Source organism: Orbicella faveolata, unplaced genomic scaffold (assembly GCF_042242905.1).
Source record: "Orbicella faveolata isolate gen_17 unplaced genomic scaffold, um_ofav_v1 contig_34, whole genome shotgun sequence".
NCBI lineage: Eukaryota > Metazoa > Cnidaria > Anthozoa > Scleractinia > Merulinidae > Orbicella > Orbicella faveolata.
The window spans coordinates 31,748,598-31,763,897 of record NW_028301563.1 but is presented as its reverse complement, the minus strand read 5'-3'; the positions used below and the strand labels follow the sequence as shown (position 1 = coordinate 31,763,897).

Here is a 15,300-nt window from a genome sequence, read left to right as displayed (position 1 = left end):
TTCACCATCCTGTTTTGGTATGAGCTTAATACAGCTCCTCCTTTGTGATATTGAGAGCTTTCCTATTTCGTAGCAAAAATTATAAGAGTTAAGTAACATTTCCGCCACATTCATTCGCCGGTACTAATGACACCAGGCAGCCCTGTGAAAGGGCCTTTGGGTACTATATACGGCTATAAGTAGGCTGCTCATGTTTCGTCCGGTCATTTTTTTCTCTAGTAGGTATTATCGAATCTTCTTGTCAAACTAAAGGAAGTGTAGGACTTCCATCTAAATCTCGAAGGGTGCGGTCTCAAAAACTAAGACCTAAGATCTAAGATCTCCTCCTAATCCTAAGACCTAAGACTCCCTCCGAATCTCAAAAACTAAGACTTGGGTTTGCTTTTTAAAATCAGAACTTAAATCATGAACCGGTTTAACTTTATTTTGCAGCCCAAAACTGTGTGCCCTGGCAAACTGCTAACTTGTCTACTGAAACTTTTCCCCCCTTTTCAAAGTACCGTCACTTTAGATAGAAGACCTGAGGGTCCCAGAGAAATACAGGGAAATAGACAGGGAAAATGAAGGAGAAAACCGGAGAATACCACCCCCTTGATTTGAACACCTTGTTTGATCGTGTTTAATAATAATAATAATAATAATAATAATAATAATAATAATAGATTTATATAGCGCTAAAATTATAAAATATTCTAAAACGCTTTACAATGTAAGATTAAGATTACGGTAAAAATATAAGAAAAATGTGTCTAAAAATAATACAATTTTAAAAAAATATTAAAAAACTATGGCATGCTAGACGCTAATTTAAAAAAGTAAGTTTTTAACTTTGATTTAAAAACAGTCAGGGTTGGACCTAGTCATATTTCACGAGGAAGTTTGTTCCAGTTAAAAGGTCCAGAGTGTGCAAAGGCGCGATCACCAAATGTCCTGTGTTTGGTTCTGAGAACAGCGAGGAGGTTATGGTCTTGGGAGCGCAGGCAATAAGTTGTATTAGTCTTATTTGCCGAATTTTGTACAGGCCATAGAATGCTTTACTGCAAATCTTGCCAATATGGACTGCCATAGACATCGTAGTGTCAAACCACGAGCCCAGATTGCGACTGAACACTTTCTAGAGGTTGCATAGTGGAGTCACCAACGGTAATGGAGTCGATTTACATTTTTGACAGTTGATGGCTGGAGTCAATAATTTAAAACTCAGTCTTTGCGTCGTTGATTAATAAACGGTTATGTATTCACCACGCACGGACATCGGAAATACAGGCTTTCACAACCGCTAGAGTGTGATTTTGAGACAAAGTGCCGTCTGGTCTGGTTTTAATCAAATTAAACGTCGACAAACATTTGATCAAACACTTTAAAACATTCGTTTGGACGGTGATCAATGTTTGATACCGTTTGGTCACTCAGTATAACATCAACATGTTTGGTCAACAAACGGTGTTTGATTTTGTTTGATTCCCGGGGGGGGGGGCTTCCACGTAGAAAGGACGGGGGTGCTCGTCGTACCTTTTAGGGATTAAAAGGCAGTTCTGGTACCTCGAAGGATGTTAAAACTCAAAAGGTCCACTGCAGGAGCTTTTGTTGTACCTGTTAGGGTGTTTGGCCAAACACAAATATATGAAAAAGAAGCGACTTTTAAAAACATTTAGCTATAAAAAACTGCGAAAAACGTTCCTTAAAAACATTTAAGAAATTTTTAAAACGGTTAAAAAATACACGACGTTTCAACGTTCTCGGACGCCATCATCAAGTAAAAAAAAAACAGTATGAATATTCTATAAATAAAAGAAAAGTAGTTCATTAAAAAGGAAAGTAACATAAAAATATGCTACAAGCTAAACAAAGAGTTTAGCACTGATGGAGTCACCCTGAGTGTTAAGGCTAGGCCTCAGTTCTTTGATGAATAGCATTTCGTAAACGAGGCAGTCAAATTTCCCGTGCCACTTCTTGAGAACACGAAATTGGCCCTCATTAAGAAGATTTTTGTCACCGTGCTCATCTAAAATGTGTTTACCGATAGCCGAATACTTGTGTTCGGCAATGCGTTGATGAAGGTGTCGGGCTGTGTAGCCAACGTAATATGACAGGAGATAATGTGTTGTTTTAGAATTTGTACCTCTCAGGGGAGAAAACAATTTCAAGCCACACCCACAAGGCAAGATCTTGGTACCTCTTACGAGTTCTTTTCAAAATTTCCCATGAGCACCCCGCTCCTTTTTATGTGGGAGTCCCTGGGGGGTTGATCACCAAACGTTTCCCGTTTGAACAAGGCTTTAGGCTTCCAGCGGCTAAAAAGAGATTACTCTTAACGTAATCTTTCTAAGGAGAGCCCGAAGAGCGCTTGTCACGAGAAGGCTAAACCAGGAAAAGAAACAAGAGGCAGGTAGCTAAAGGAATTCCTTCCTTCCTTTTGATGGGTTCTTCTGATGAGTTCTTTTGAAAATTTGCCGGGTCACTTTTATATGCAGGGAGCCCGATCAAGTGATACCCTGGGTGCTCGAGGAATTTTTTCGGCGTTCTCTTGGACTGTGGAAAAAAAATCCTGTGGCACAAAAAAAACAAAAACAAAAAAACAAAAAGCAGTCAGGTAGTTTAGTTTATGCTGGTTAGGTTGCGTGGCAGTTGTTAGCCTGGGACACTGTTCGCAGGTTTGACAGTTGTACAAGAGAAGTAAGAGACGAACAAAAAGCTCAGTGGGAGATACGTAATGGGTGGGTGAGAGGGAGGGGGCTGAGTTGGAGCGCGGAAGGCACCAACCAAAATCTTGGCGACAATCTGCGATTTGGGAAGGAAAGTACTGCTGGCTTATCGGTTTCTCTGGTTTCTCAATGGCAAAGAAGTATTCACTTAATAAATGTAATTAACACCCTCGGTCACGCATCTTTCCAGTTCAATTCTTTCTTTTCGCGCGATCAAGAAAGAGAGAATATAGACAGGTCTAGTTTTCTGTCAGTCTCTTATTGAGGGCCTTGCTGAATTCGAGTTGAGTTCGAGCTGAATCATATTTAGCAAATTTCCTAAACGCTAATTAATGTATTAGGTTGCTTGTTATTTCAGTCTGTTTATTACGAATCGGTTAAAACCGTGCATAGAAATAGCAATACCGGAATAAACCTTGAAGTTGTTGATTTTCGGTAGGTTTGGACAGAAGTCATCATTATCGAGTTGAACCATATAAAGGAATAAGATTATAATCACAATAGCATTAGAGTGTTGAATATTCTATACGAGACGGATCATTAGAAAAGTGACTGGGGGTGGAGTTGGGGGAGGGGGGTAGAGAAAAAACAAAAAAATTCGAGCAAGGAAAAATGGCAGGGAAAAAATTCGTGCAAAGAGAAACCCAAAGAAAATAAATTCATGCAGAAGAAGGGTTGCATTTGAGTAACAAACCAGTCTGAGTATAACTCAGCCAAGGTGTTTAAAATATTGACAAATTTTCCAGGGCTCTGTCACTAGATCCCATTTATATAAAGCCACTGTGTTTGTTTTGAGTCTCCTACTTTTGTCAACTCTTCTATCTCAACTAATCACAACTCATACATTTTGATTATTTCTCAAATTTCAATAGTTCAGTCTTCTTTTTGGACTGCCATTTTGGAGCAGAGGGCACTACCGAGGGGCTGTCCTAATCAGTGGAGTCTGACATCACTACGATGGGCTATGGGACAGGAATTCCAGAGGGAGAGGACTAAAACACTGCACTGGGAAGCCTTTCGCTCCAAATGGCTTCCTTCTCTCCCAGTGTGGGGTGTCTTGAAAACGAAAACCCCATAAGACCCCCAAAGACCCCTAAGACCCCAAAACAAAGACCCCCCATTTTTTTACAGATATATTTCGTTTTTTTCTTTTTTTTTGGGGGGGGGGGTACTTTCATGTGCACTTTAATACTTTCATACAAGTGAATATATGAAGGACCATACGAACTCCGGTACAATGTGACCAGCTCCGCTGAGCACTGCACCGGTATCTCAGAGGGGGTGTCTGGAAAACCCGAATAGCGAATAGCGAATAGTCGCGAATAGCGAACAGCGAATAGTCTCAAATAGCGAATAGCGAATAGTACGAATGGTGCGAATAATGGCGAACAGTCTCGAATAGTGGCGAACAGTGGCAAATAGTAGCAAATAGTGGCAAATAGTAACAAATAGGATACTCAGTATCTCGCAGTTAACCTCGTAGCAACCTAGAATGGGATTTTTCCGCTAAAAAGCACAGACGCTTATCAGGACAAAAGGTGTTTCTAAACTTAATTTCTTCTGTTTTAACCGCTGCAAAAGCGTAAATACGTCTTTATTAGGTTATCCTTGTGTTTTCTGTCTTCTTAATGTTAGCGATGGATAGCCTACTAGCCTGAGTCCAGAGAAGAAAAGGTAATAAATTCACTGAAATTCTTTTGCTCATTTTGATAATTAATCAACGCTGGACATTAGATCTAAAGCGGCGACTATTGACGACTATTCGTCACTATTCGCCACTTTCCGCGACTGTTCGCCACTATTCGCGCTATTCGAGACTATTCGCACTATTCGGCACTATTCGCTATTCGCTATTCGCGACTATTCGCTATTCGCTATTCGGGTTTTCCAGACACCCTCTCAGAGGTCATGGGTTCGAATCCCGTTCAGGCTAGAATTTTTTTCAGGCCTTAATTTCACAACTGCTTAAGTTGTGTGCATAACTGCGATGATGAGTCTTCCGTATCTTTCTCTGCAGTTCAAATATATGGTCTCTGATATATTCACTTGTATTCTTTACTATCTACGGGTATATTACGAACTCACAATGTGACCAGCTTCTGGTAGAGCAATGCACTGGTATCGCAGAGGTCATGTGTTCGAATCCCGCTCAGGCCTGATGTTTTTTTCAGGCTTTAATTTTACAACTGCTTAAGTTGTGAGCATAGCTGCGATTATCAGTCTTCATATATATAATAATAATACTTTTATGTGTACAGTAATCAGAACTGTTTAAATTACGAGATTAAGTCTTCTGTTTGTACTCTCTCTTCTTTTTGTCACTTCCCCGAAAATTGTCTTTTTCTGAGGGGAAGCGGAGAGCACAAGTTGACAAACTGACAACTGTACTACACCCTCCCTCGGGTAAAATTGGGTTGACAAGCCTACACGACTCCCACGGTTCGTGACATTTGTACATTTGCCGTTCTCTGTTCGCTCTCTCGACCTTTTTTTACTTCACTCTTGACTCGACTCGTGTTTATAAAGGGCACTTTATCTTGTGTAATAAGATGGAATTTTAAGCAGAGCTGAGCCACTAGACCATGTTATGGCAACTTTTTAGAGTTCATAAGTCTGCACGGTTTCCGCTGTTATCTGCATGTCGCTTCGCGGAGTTTGATACCTCTGTAATTTGCCATGTGTTTATGCATTGTTTTTAAGTCTCCAAGTATTTGCTTTTGTGGAACAAAATATGAAATTTGTAAAATTGGGTTGACAAGCCTACACAACTCCTACGGTTCGTGACATTTGTACATTTGCTGTTCTCTGTTCGCTCTCTCGACCTTTTTTTTTGTGCTTTACTTCTGACTCGAGTTTATGAAGGGCACTTTATGTTGTGTTGTAAGGGGGAATTTTAAGTAGAGTTGAGCCGTTAGACCATGCTATGGCAAACTTTTTAGAAGCAATTTTTCTGGGGGGTAACGGGGAGAGGAGTAACCTCCCCCCCAAAAAAAAATCAATACGTAGAAAAATGAGGGGGTCTTTGTTTCCAAGTTTTGGAGTCTTAGGGTGTCTTTGTTTTCAAGACACCCCCCACTGTGTCTTCATTATGGAAAAGCTGTTGCATTGCCCAATTTCAAACCGAGAGAGACTGGCACTAATTTAATTTTATCCGGACGGAAGTGGCCTTTTGGCTTTTCTTTCGTGACCTTATGACTTGCCTTTTCTCGACAACATGGAATGCAAATCAAGTAAAAAGACCGCGAAAAAGGAAAGCCAGCCCGAAATTTCCCTTGGAGAAGTTAAAACGAAGGTTATTTCCGAGGATCCATCGAAGTGGAGCGTAGAATGCCTTCAGAAGTGCTTACTTAAACTTGGGCAAAGTGTGTCTGGATCGAAGGAACTCTTGGTCAAGAGAATCGTTAACCTAAAAAAAAACCCACTGATCTTGGATAAGATTATATTAAGGAGAAAGAAATCCTTCAAGTTCAAATCACGGCTCTTAGTACGCAACATTCCGCCACCAGAAGCAATCTGGACATCAGATTCAAGTCATTATCCAAAGGTAATTCATTTTTGTTTTGTTTTGGTTTTTTTTCACTTTTAATGTTTGCGTGAACAAATGAGTCTTACCTGTTTCTTATTTTGATTTTTTTTTTCTAACCAAGAATTCCCATTGAAAATAAACTGTTGTAAGTTCTATTTAGACTGGTAATTTGCGAGCTGGGACTCAATGAAGTTTATTTTAAGTATAGCTGTTCAATGTATAATGGGTAGAATTTTTGTTTTAGGTTACAGGTGCCATGTGTTACGTATATGGTTTGTCTTACCATATTTGGAGTAAACATGTGCGTTCTAGTTCTATGTAGCTTACATGAAGTACGCATTAAACGAGTTGAGTTGCATTGCAAATGGCGTCTTGTCGTGCCATCCGTAACATGGTGTCAGAAGTGCTTTGTTGATCTTATGGCGAGCTGCAGCGCTCAAGATTACGTCTTCTGGTTGATATTCAGTCAAAGCAGTTACTGAAGCGAAACGAAGCGACAATTCCTTGATTTACGGTACGTACAGCGAATTTCAACATCGACCACGTGCGTTGAAACCCAGCGAAACGATGTCAGACACCAAACAAGATCCTCCACCACCAGCTCCACCGCAAGCTCCACAGCCTACTCCGCCGCCTCAAGTCCTCAGTTTTCCTTCAAATTTTCCAGTACCAAGCGCTATGGTTTGTCGTGGAGATATCACGAGCAACTGGGAATTTTTTAAGCAACAATGGCAAGATTATGAGGTAGCAACGGGTTTGGATCAGAAGAGTCAATCGATCCGATTAGCAACCTTCCGTTCTGTTATGGGAAAGGAGTGTCTGCAAATTTTCCTGAATCTGAATTTTGGCACCGAAGTACTGACGATAACTTCAGCATTGAAGGCGCTGGAAAACTATTTCCTACCAAAGAGAAATGTCGTCTATGAGAGGTATGTCTTTAACTCTTGCATTCAAGTACCCGAAGAAACTGTTGATTGCTATGTCAATAGATTAAGAAAACTCGCAGCATCGTGTCAGTTTGGAGCACTTGCAGAAGAAATGATACGTGACAGGCTAGTTATTGGAATACAAGATAAGGGTACAAAAGCTAGATTGCTCAGAGAGAAAGATTTGTCTTTGGATAAAGCTCTTGACATGTGTAAATCAAGTGAAATAACGAATAAGCAGCTAAAGTCGATTCAAAAGGATGAGAAACAAAACAATGAGGAACTGAACTTAGTTCATGTGAAGCGTAAACCGATGCAAGGCAAGATGCCTCCTCATCCGAAGAAACCACCAAATCCAAAGAAACCTGACAAAAAATGGAAATGTAAATATTGTGGCCAACAAAAGAAGCATGCCAAGCAGACAGAATGTCCAGCTTATGGTCAACAATGTCGCAATTGTAAAAGAATGAACCACTTCGCCAAAGTGTGTCAGGCAGGCAAAGAGAAGGTTCATGTCGCTGAAGTGGCAGAAGGTTTTGAGTCTGAGGAATCATTATTGAAGATAGAAGAAATTACTGCAATTAATGGTAGTGGTAAACAGTTGACATCCAGTATTACCTTTGTGATAGAAGAGCAGTACAAAGAGCAACTAGTATGTCAGTTGGACACTGGTGCAACTTGTAATGTGATCAGTCACAGAAATTTAGTTCAGCTATTGCAGAATGGTGATCCCCCCTTGTCTAAGTCCAATGCCCAGCTAAAGCTATTTGATGGTAGCTTGATGAAGCCTGTAGGTGAGACCACACTCACAGCAGAGAGAAGGGGCAAGCGTCTGGACCTGAGATTCCAAGTTGTTGAGAGTTCTAACAAACCCCTCTTATCGGCTGAGGCTTGTGAGCAGTTGGGACTTCTCAAAGTGGATATAGATCCTGAAGAGTCCATTCATGTCCTGAAAAGCAGTAGTAACCTGACCAGAGATCAGATTCTTGTTCAGTACAAAGATGTTTTTGAAGGGTTAGGCCATATTGGTGATACAACCATTATCACAGACCCCAGCGTAAAACCAGTGCAGCATTCTCCGCGCCGAGTGCCAGTTCCCCTGCGTGATAAGGTCAAGGCCAAACTTGATGATCTGGAAAGGAAAGGAATCGTGGAGAAAGTCACAGTACCGACCGACTGGATTAGCAGTATGGTGGTTGTCACAACACCAAATAAGATTAGGATTTGTTTGGATCCTAAAGATCTTAACAAGGCAGTCATCCGTCCAAAGTACCAAATGCCTACTCTAGATGAGTTGTTGCCCAAGCTTAGCAATGCCAAAGTGTTTAGTACCTTAGATGCTAAAGATGGGTTTTACCAGGTTGGATTAGATGAGAGCAGCAGTCTCAAGACAACATTCTGGACTCCCTTTGGGCGTTACAAGTATTTGAGGCTACCCTTTGGTATCAACCTGGCTCCAGAAGAGTTCGAATGCAAATTGCATGAGAAGCTTGATAGTCTTCCCGGTGTAGAAGTGATAAGAGATGACATATTGGTCATGGGCTATGGAGAGAATGATGAAGAAGCAAATCGAAATCATGATGAGAACTTGATTCGTCTGCTAGAGCAAGCTCGAAAAGCCAATCTGCGTCTAAACAGCAGCAAGTTGAACCTCAAGAAGTCTGAAGTCAGATTCATGGGACACTTGATCACCAAAGATGGGTTACAGCCAGATCCTGAGAAAGTGAAGGCAGTTCAGGAAATGCCGAGGCCTACATCCAAGAAGGAACTCCTGAGTCTCTTAGGATTCGTTAATTACTTGGCAAAGTTTCTCCCTAGGTTATCAGAGGTCGCCCAGCCACTGAGAGAGATGACAGCAAAGGATGCAAAGTTCATCTGGTCCCAGCATCATGAGACAGCATTCCAGGAAGTGCTCGAGCTTGTAGTCAAACACCCTGTGCTCAAGTATTATGACCTTCAAGAAGAAGTCACAGTGCAATGTGATGCGAGTGAATACGGGTTAGGAGCAGCTTTATTACAAAACGGCCAGCCAGTTGCTTTTGCTTCACGGTCCCTATCACAGACTGAGAGGCAATACGCTCAAATCGAGAAAGAGTGTTTAGCGATTGTCTTCTCCTGCGAAAGGTTCAGTCAATACCTCGCCGGTCGTAAAAAGATAACAGTTGAGTCAGATCACAAACCCTTACAGTCCATTTTCCAGAAGTCAATCCTCTCTGCTCCATGTCGACTACAAAGAATGATGTTGAGGCTACAGCGCTTTAACCTAGAGGTTAAGTACAAGCCAGGTGCACAGATGTATGTTGCCGATCACTTGTCTCGAGCCTCGCTTGCTGTCAAGAAGGAGATGACAGACAACTTTCAAGTTTTCGCTCTTGAACTTGAAACACTTACTCCCTTTGATTCCATCAAAGTGGCTCCAGAAAGGTTAACTCAGCTGCAGAAGTGCACAGCACAAGACCTCGTCTTAGAGAGCCTGAAGACCACTGTTCTAACAGGATGGCCTGAGAGAAGAGAGCAATGCCCAGTACAAGTTCGTGACTACTGGAACTACAGAGAAGAGATTTCACTCCACAATGGTATTCTATTTAAGAGTCAGAGAGTGATTGTCCCCAAAGCCATGAGGCCAGAGATGCTCTCAAGAATTCATTCAAGCCATCAAGGAGTCGCATCATGTCTAAGAAAGGCCAAAGACATCGTGTTCTGGCCTGGAATGAATTCAGAAGTCAAAGCCCTGGTTGAGAGATGTGCTGTCTGTGCCGAGTTTCAGGCTAGGAATGCTAGTCAGCCAATGCAGTCTCATCAACTTCCAGACAGACCTTGGAGTAAAGTGGCTACAGATTTGTTCACTGTTAGTGGAAAGAATTACCTCACAGTCGTTGACTATTACTCAGATTTTGTAGAAGTTAGTGAACTTGAAGATACCACCTCACGTGCAGTTATACAAGTACTCAAAGAACAATTCAGTAGACATGGAATCCCGGACACTGTTGTCTCAGACAACGGACCACAGTATAGCAGTCAAGAATTTCACGAGTTCTCACTCAGCTGGGAATTTAACCATGTGACATCATCACCACACTACCCAAAGTCAAATGGGAAAGCAGAGTCTTCAGTGAAGACAGTTAAACTGCTATTTAAGAAAGCGGACCGAGATGGGAAAGATCCATGGCTATCGCTACTAGACTACAGGAACACACCTACTGAAGGTATAGGTGACAGCCCCGCCCAGAGGCTTATGTCGCGCCGAACACGAACTCTCTTACCAACAGCGTCAAGCCTTCTCCGTCCCAAAGTAAGTCCACATTCTACAGAGAAATTAGAGCGGAAAAGGCAAAAGGCGAAGTTCTACCATGACCGTCATGTGAAGCAGTTACCTGAATTAGAGATTGGACAAGAAGTCAGAAGTGCACCCCTGCGAAAGAACCAAACGTGGAAACCAGCCACTTGTGTCGAGAAACTGTCAGACAGGTCATATGTAGTCCAAGCAGGCAGTGAGACCCTCCGAAGAAACAGGCAGTTTCTGAGGCCTGCAGCAGAATCCTCGACACCAGAAAAGCAAAGCACCAAGGTTAGCTCACATGAGTCAGGAGTAGATCACAAGGAGATACCTAGAGTACCTGAGTTACCTGCTATACCTACTAGGCCTGACAAAGATTCCTTGAATGAAACTGTTGCTGAAGAGACTAATGTTCCATTGTTAGCACCTCAGAAGACAAGAACCCGGACTGTTCGTCCCCCTTCAAGATTTAAAGATTTTGACATGAAGCGTTAAGCAAAGACTAGACTTTGAACACTTTAAGTTTGTTTTAGCAAGCTCGGATAAACTGATTTAGTTTGACATAGAACACTTTCAGAAACAAAGTGGATTTGTGTAAGTTTGTTTTAGGCTAGTTTTTGCCAGATATTTGTTTATTAGTTTTTCTTTTTTTAAAGAAAGGGAGATGTTACGTATATGGTTTGTCTTACCATATTTGGAGTAAACATGTGCGTTCTAGTTCTATGTAGCTTACATGAAGTACGCATTAAACGAGTTGAGTTGCATTGCAAATGGCGTCTTGTCGTGCCATCCGTAACACCATGATCAAAAATTATCAAGCTCTCAAGCGCCAAGGTAGCCTAGGTCAGTACCGGAAAGCTCTCCGCATGTTCAACAGCAGGAAAGTTAAAACCGTTAAAGTCTGCAAAGAAGGAAGTTCTATTTTCGTAAAAGCACATATATTTAAAAGTTTTACACCTACAAACAATGGAGTAACAAGACCTGCAGTTGTTCTGTTCCAGGATGGTACACCTATTAAGGGCCACTGTGAATGTGCAGTGGGACTTTCAGGGTTATGCTGTCATGTTGTTTGCTTACTGATATATCTGCAACATTACACCAGCCATGGAGTTAAATTTCTTGCTCTTACTTGCACTCAGAAAATTCAAAAGTGGCACAGAAAGGGTGTAACAAAGCAAACTGAGCTGTGTCATGTACCTCTGTCCCAACTCCGAAATGTGCGATCATCCAGAAAGACACTGGACAGTTCACGCCCAAAAAGAAAGTTGAATGTTTCAAATGACCAAGCCTTGTCAGATGAGTCATTGGAGAAAAATGATTGGTCGAAACGTGATATCGATGGAATGGTATCTAGAATCAGAAATGGGATTCAAGAAACTAAGGTTAACATTGAGAGCCATATCCATGACCAGCTAAAGAAATATGATGTGAAATCTGGGCTTTTTGAGCAGCTGCATTACAATTATAATTACAGATTAAAACAAGCCCTTCAAGATCACAACTATGCAAAGGACTGCTTTCATGATGAGCAAGTGCTAAAGCCAAGATTTTCTGCGAATGATTGTGATGTTTGGCATGCACCTTTGCTATTGACTGATAACATTGTTGAAGATCCAAACACTGAAGATGATCAGCTTGTCACAGGAATGTTAGCCCCAGCTGAGGATCAACATGCCCCTGGTGCTTCAGTGGCAAAGAATCAAACTATGTATGAACATGAAACAGTACATTTGTATGTTAAGCAGTTAGAAGGTATTGTTGAGGCTGCTAAGGGTAATCTTGTTAGTGAGGGGGACAAAAATACCAAAGTTCTGTCCATATCAGTTCCTCCCTTGAAACCAGTTTATGCATTTGGCTTTAATTACCATGAAGTCGAACAAAATACCCAAGAATGGTTTCATCTCCGTATTGGAAAAGTAACCTGCAGTATAATAGGTAATCTGATTGGACTTGCTGGAGAGAAAGAGCACTTGCATTATTTATTATGTGTCAAAAACAAAATAGATCCTAATAAAGTTAACCCAAAGAAATTTGCTAGTTTTACCAGAGGTAGACAGTTTGAGGGTGAAGCTGTTGAAGCTTTTGTAACAGCAACAAAACTGCCAGTCACTTCATGTGTTTTTTTTGCCCACCCAAGTGATATTAACTATGGGGGAAGCCCAGATGGTGTTGGCCTGGGTTTTTTATTGGAAGTTAAAACAAGGGTGGCAGGGAGTGAGGGACCTCTCATCGCTATAACAGCTAACCATCTTCTCCAGACAAATTATCAGATGGCAATCACTGGAGCAACTATTGTGTTTTTGCAATCCTATCATCCTGAAACAAAAAGCTTCAATCTATTTTTAATACAGAAAAACAACTTGCTTCTCACTGTTACAAAAACCATCATTGATCACATGATCACTGAAAGTATTATCTGTGAATGGCCTCATGAAGAGAACAAACTCCTTAAAAAGCTGGGTGAGCTGAATGTTGGCAGGGTGCCAACCTTTCAAAGCACAAAACCATTGAGATCATGGGTAAAAGAAGAAGCCAAAAAAGTAATGAAAATCGACATAAACTCTTCAGATTAATAATCTCAAATTTGTCTTAAAAATAGCCGTGAAGGACATAAGCAAGCTGACAGAGATTATTGTTGGGTTACAAACATGAGCTCTTATTTGTTCTCTGACCATCTGCAGCTCATTTGCATTATGCTACAAATATAGTACTTGTACAAAATGTTAATTTAGAAATCAAATATTAAAACTGTAAAGTGTTTTCTGTTTATGAAGATAGCATGTCTTGTAACAATGCCTGTTAGCAGGATATCGAGTTGTATTTAAATGTCATTTTACTGCACTTTGCTGTCTTGTGTTTCCTTGGGACCAAAAGGTTTCTTAGTCAAGTTAACAATGTGTGCCAGTGCAATCCAACAAATTCCAAGAAGGTCAACTCTCCCTGAAGGCCAGCATTTGTTCAAGATTGACCAGTCACGAATTCTGCCAATTACATTTTCATTATAAGTGCGAAGGGTTGCAATATCAAAATTTAGATTTATGTCATTTTCATCATACTGACAATTGTTCTTCAATGGTGGCCTGTTGTGATGTACTCCCATTTCATGACATAAATCACTAATTGCAAAGCCCTTATCAGTCATAACCACCTTTCCCTTAGGACAGTAGTCTATAACTCCAAGTTGTTCAGTGAGTTGTTCATCTGAGATTGACCCAGGAAAAGCATCAGAGCATTTGCATAAAGCACCATGAGGAAAAATCCACACAGATACTTTACCAGTTGTGTGATTTTTGTAATGGCTGAAGGTGAGGTTATTCAACTCAAAATTCTCCGATTGAGCAATCCAGGTCTCTGTGTTGTCCCCAAGAATTCCACAGTCAGCATACCCTGCATCAACAAAAACTCTAGGGAGGAAAGCTTCTATAAAGCCAGGCAATGGCTTCAGATTAACTTCGTCTAGCACACAGCGAAGGAAAACCATCCAAGCAACAAACACTCTTGAAATAGTTGAGGAACTTCCACCTACTAACTTGGCCATAATGACTAGATCCACTGCATGTCTTGCCACAGTCAGTGTGACAAGGAGTTCTGTTCTGTTGTCAAGAAGTTTATTATGTGAATCTAATTTTTACAAAGTTTGAACACAGTCAGGATACAAAATCAGATGTAAGAAAGGAATCACACATGCAAAAAGACAGTCAAATTCATTCACAGTGAGTCCACACATGTCAAAGAATTCCTTTTCCCTGTTCTTCGAGCAGTCATAGGTGAATCTTCTCTTATTAAGGTCGAATTTCATTTCTTTTATTTTCTTTTCGAAAGAATCTATCTCAAACTTCATTTTGTCTTGTAAGGCTATCATTTCCGTTTGAAGCTTTCTTAGCTCTTGTTGCAATTTGTCAATACAACTATTTTTCTGCTCGAGTTCTTTAGTTAAACACTCAACCTGGCATTTTAAGCTGGAATTCTCAGCTTCCAGTTTCTCTGATAAAATTTTCCTTTTCTTAACAGGGCGTGAAGGAAGCGGCGTCCTACTTGCAGGGGCTTTCCTCGGAGTACTCCTCACGGTATTGGCATTCGACGAAGCAAGAACCGTTTTTGTACAGTCAATCTTCCTTTTCAATTCCCTAGATGGTTTTTGGGAGTACTCTTTTTCCAGATTAGCGGCATATTCTTTTGTACAAATTATGTCTGGCAATTGATTCTTGTTCTCTCGTTTCCCCGAGCTCCAGTGAGCGCTACATATAACATGTTTTCTCCAGTTAATATTTTCGTTCATAAGAACTTTCCTATATCCTTTTTGAAGCTCAGGATCGCTGGGCAAAGTGTAGTACGTTATTCCTTTAGTTCTGTAATTATTCGTACACAAAGAATTGGCACAATTCCAATGCCAAGTTTTCGTGTAAGTCGCCATCTCTACGCCATCAAACTAAAGTGCACTTCCGTCCGGCAAAACCGATAACTTGTGCCAGGCTCCCACGGTATGAAATCAGGCAATTAACCCCGTAGACTCCTCCACATTTAGTGGCTGGATAAAATCCTCGACACGGAGGTCCCGTAACGGACCAACATCCTGTGCACACAACTTCTTACAGAAAGCGCTCAGGCATCAACGTCAACACTTTGGAGTCGCTTATTCTGGACGCGCCACGCGTAGGCGAATATGGTAGGAAGCAGATTAAAAAAAAAAAATCATTCGTGCAAAGGGTTGCGGTTGAAAAAAAAAAAAAAAAAAAGAATCTTGCACACTCAACAGGCAAAAAAAATTCATGCGAGCTAAAATTCATCGTTCCGGTTGCTTGCTTAAACATTTTATAAAAATCCTCTGCCCCCCCCCCCCCCCCCCCCCTCATCAATTTCATAATA

The 15,300-nt window shown here is 41.1% G+C and overlaps 2 protein-coding genes and 1 pseudogene across 2 annotated transcripts in view; 2 read left to right on the top strand and 1 right to left on the bottom strand.

The window, feature by feature from the left end:
• LOC110066283 (uncharacterized) overlaps positions 1–15,300 on the top strand; it is a 120,241-nt gene that overhangs the window by 46,176 nt on the left and 58,765 nt on the right. The window lies entirely within an intron of this gene.
• Positions 5,565–13,275, top strand: LOC149105775 (uncharacterized). The gene is made up of 2 exons (XM_089271292.1): positions 5,565–6,252; positions 11,232–13,275. The coding sequence occupies exons 1-2, from the start codon at positions 5,920–5,922 to the stop codon at positions 13,005–13,007; spliced, it is 2,109 nt and encodes a 702-aa protein (XP_089127418.1). The 5' UTR covers positions 5,565–5,919; the 3' UTR covers positions 13,008–13,275.
• On the bottom strand, positions 12,762–15,263 carry LOC110047785 (uncharacterized; annotated as a pseudogene).

Excerpts from the sequence above, each read along its gene's own strand:
- LOC149105775 (XM_089271292.1), top strand. The coding sequence starts at position 5,920 with ATGGAATGCAAATCAAGTAAAAAGACCGCGAAAAAGGAAAGCCAGCCC. Across the intron at positions 6,253-11,231 it reads CAAGTCATTATCCAAAGGTA|ACCATGATCAAAAATTATCA; the intron begins ATTCATTTTTGT and ends GCCATCCGTAAC.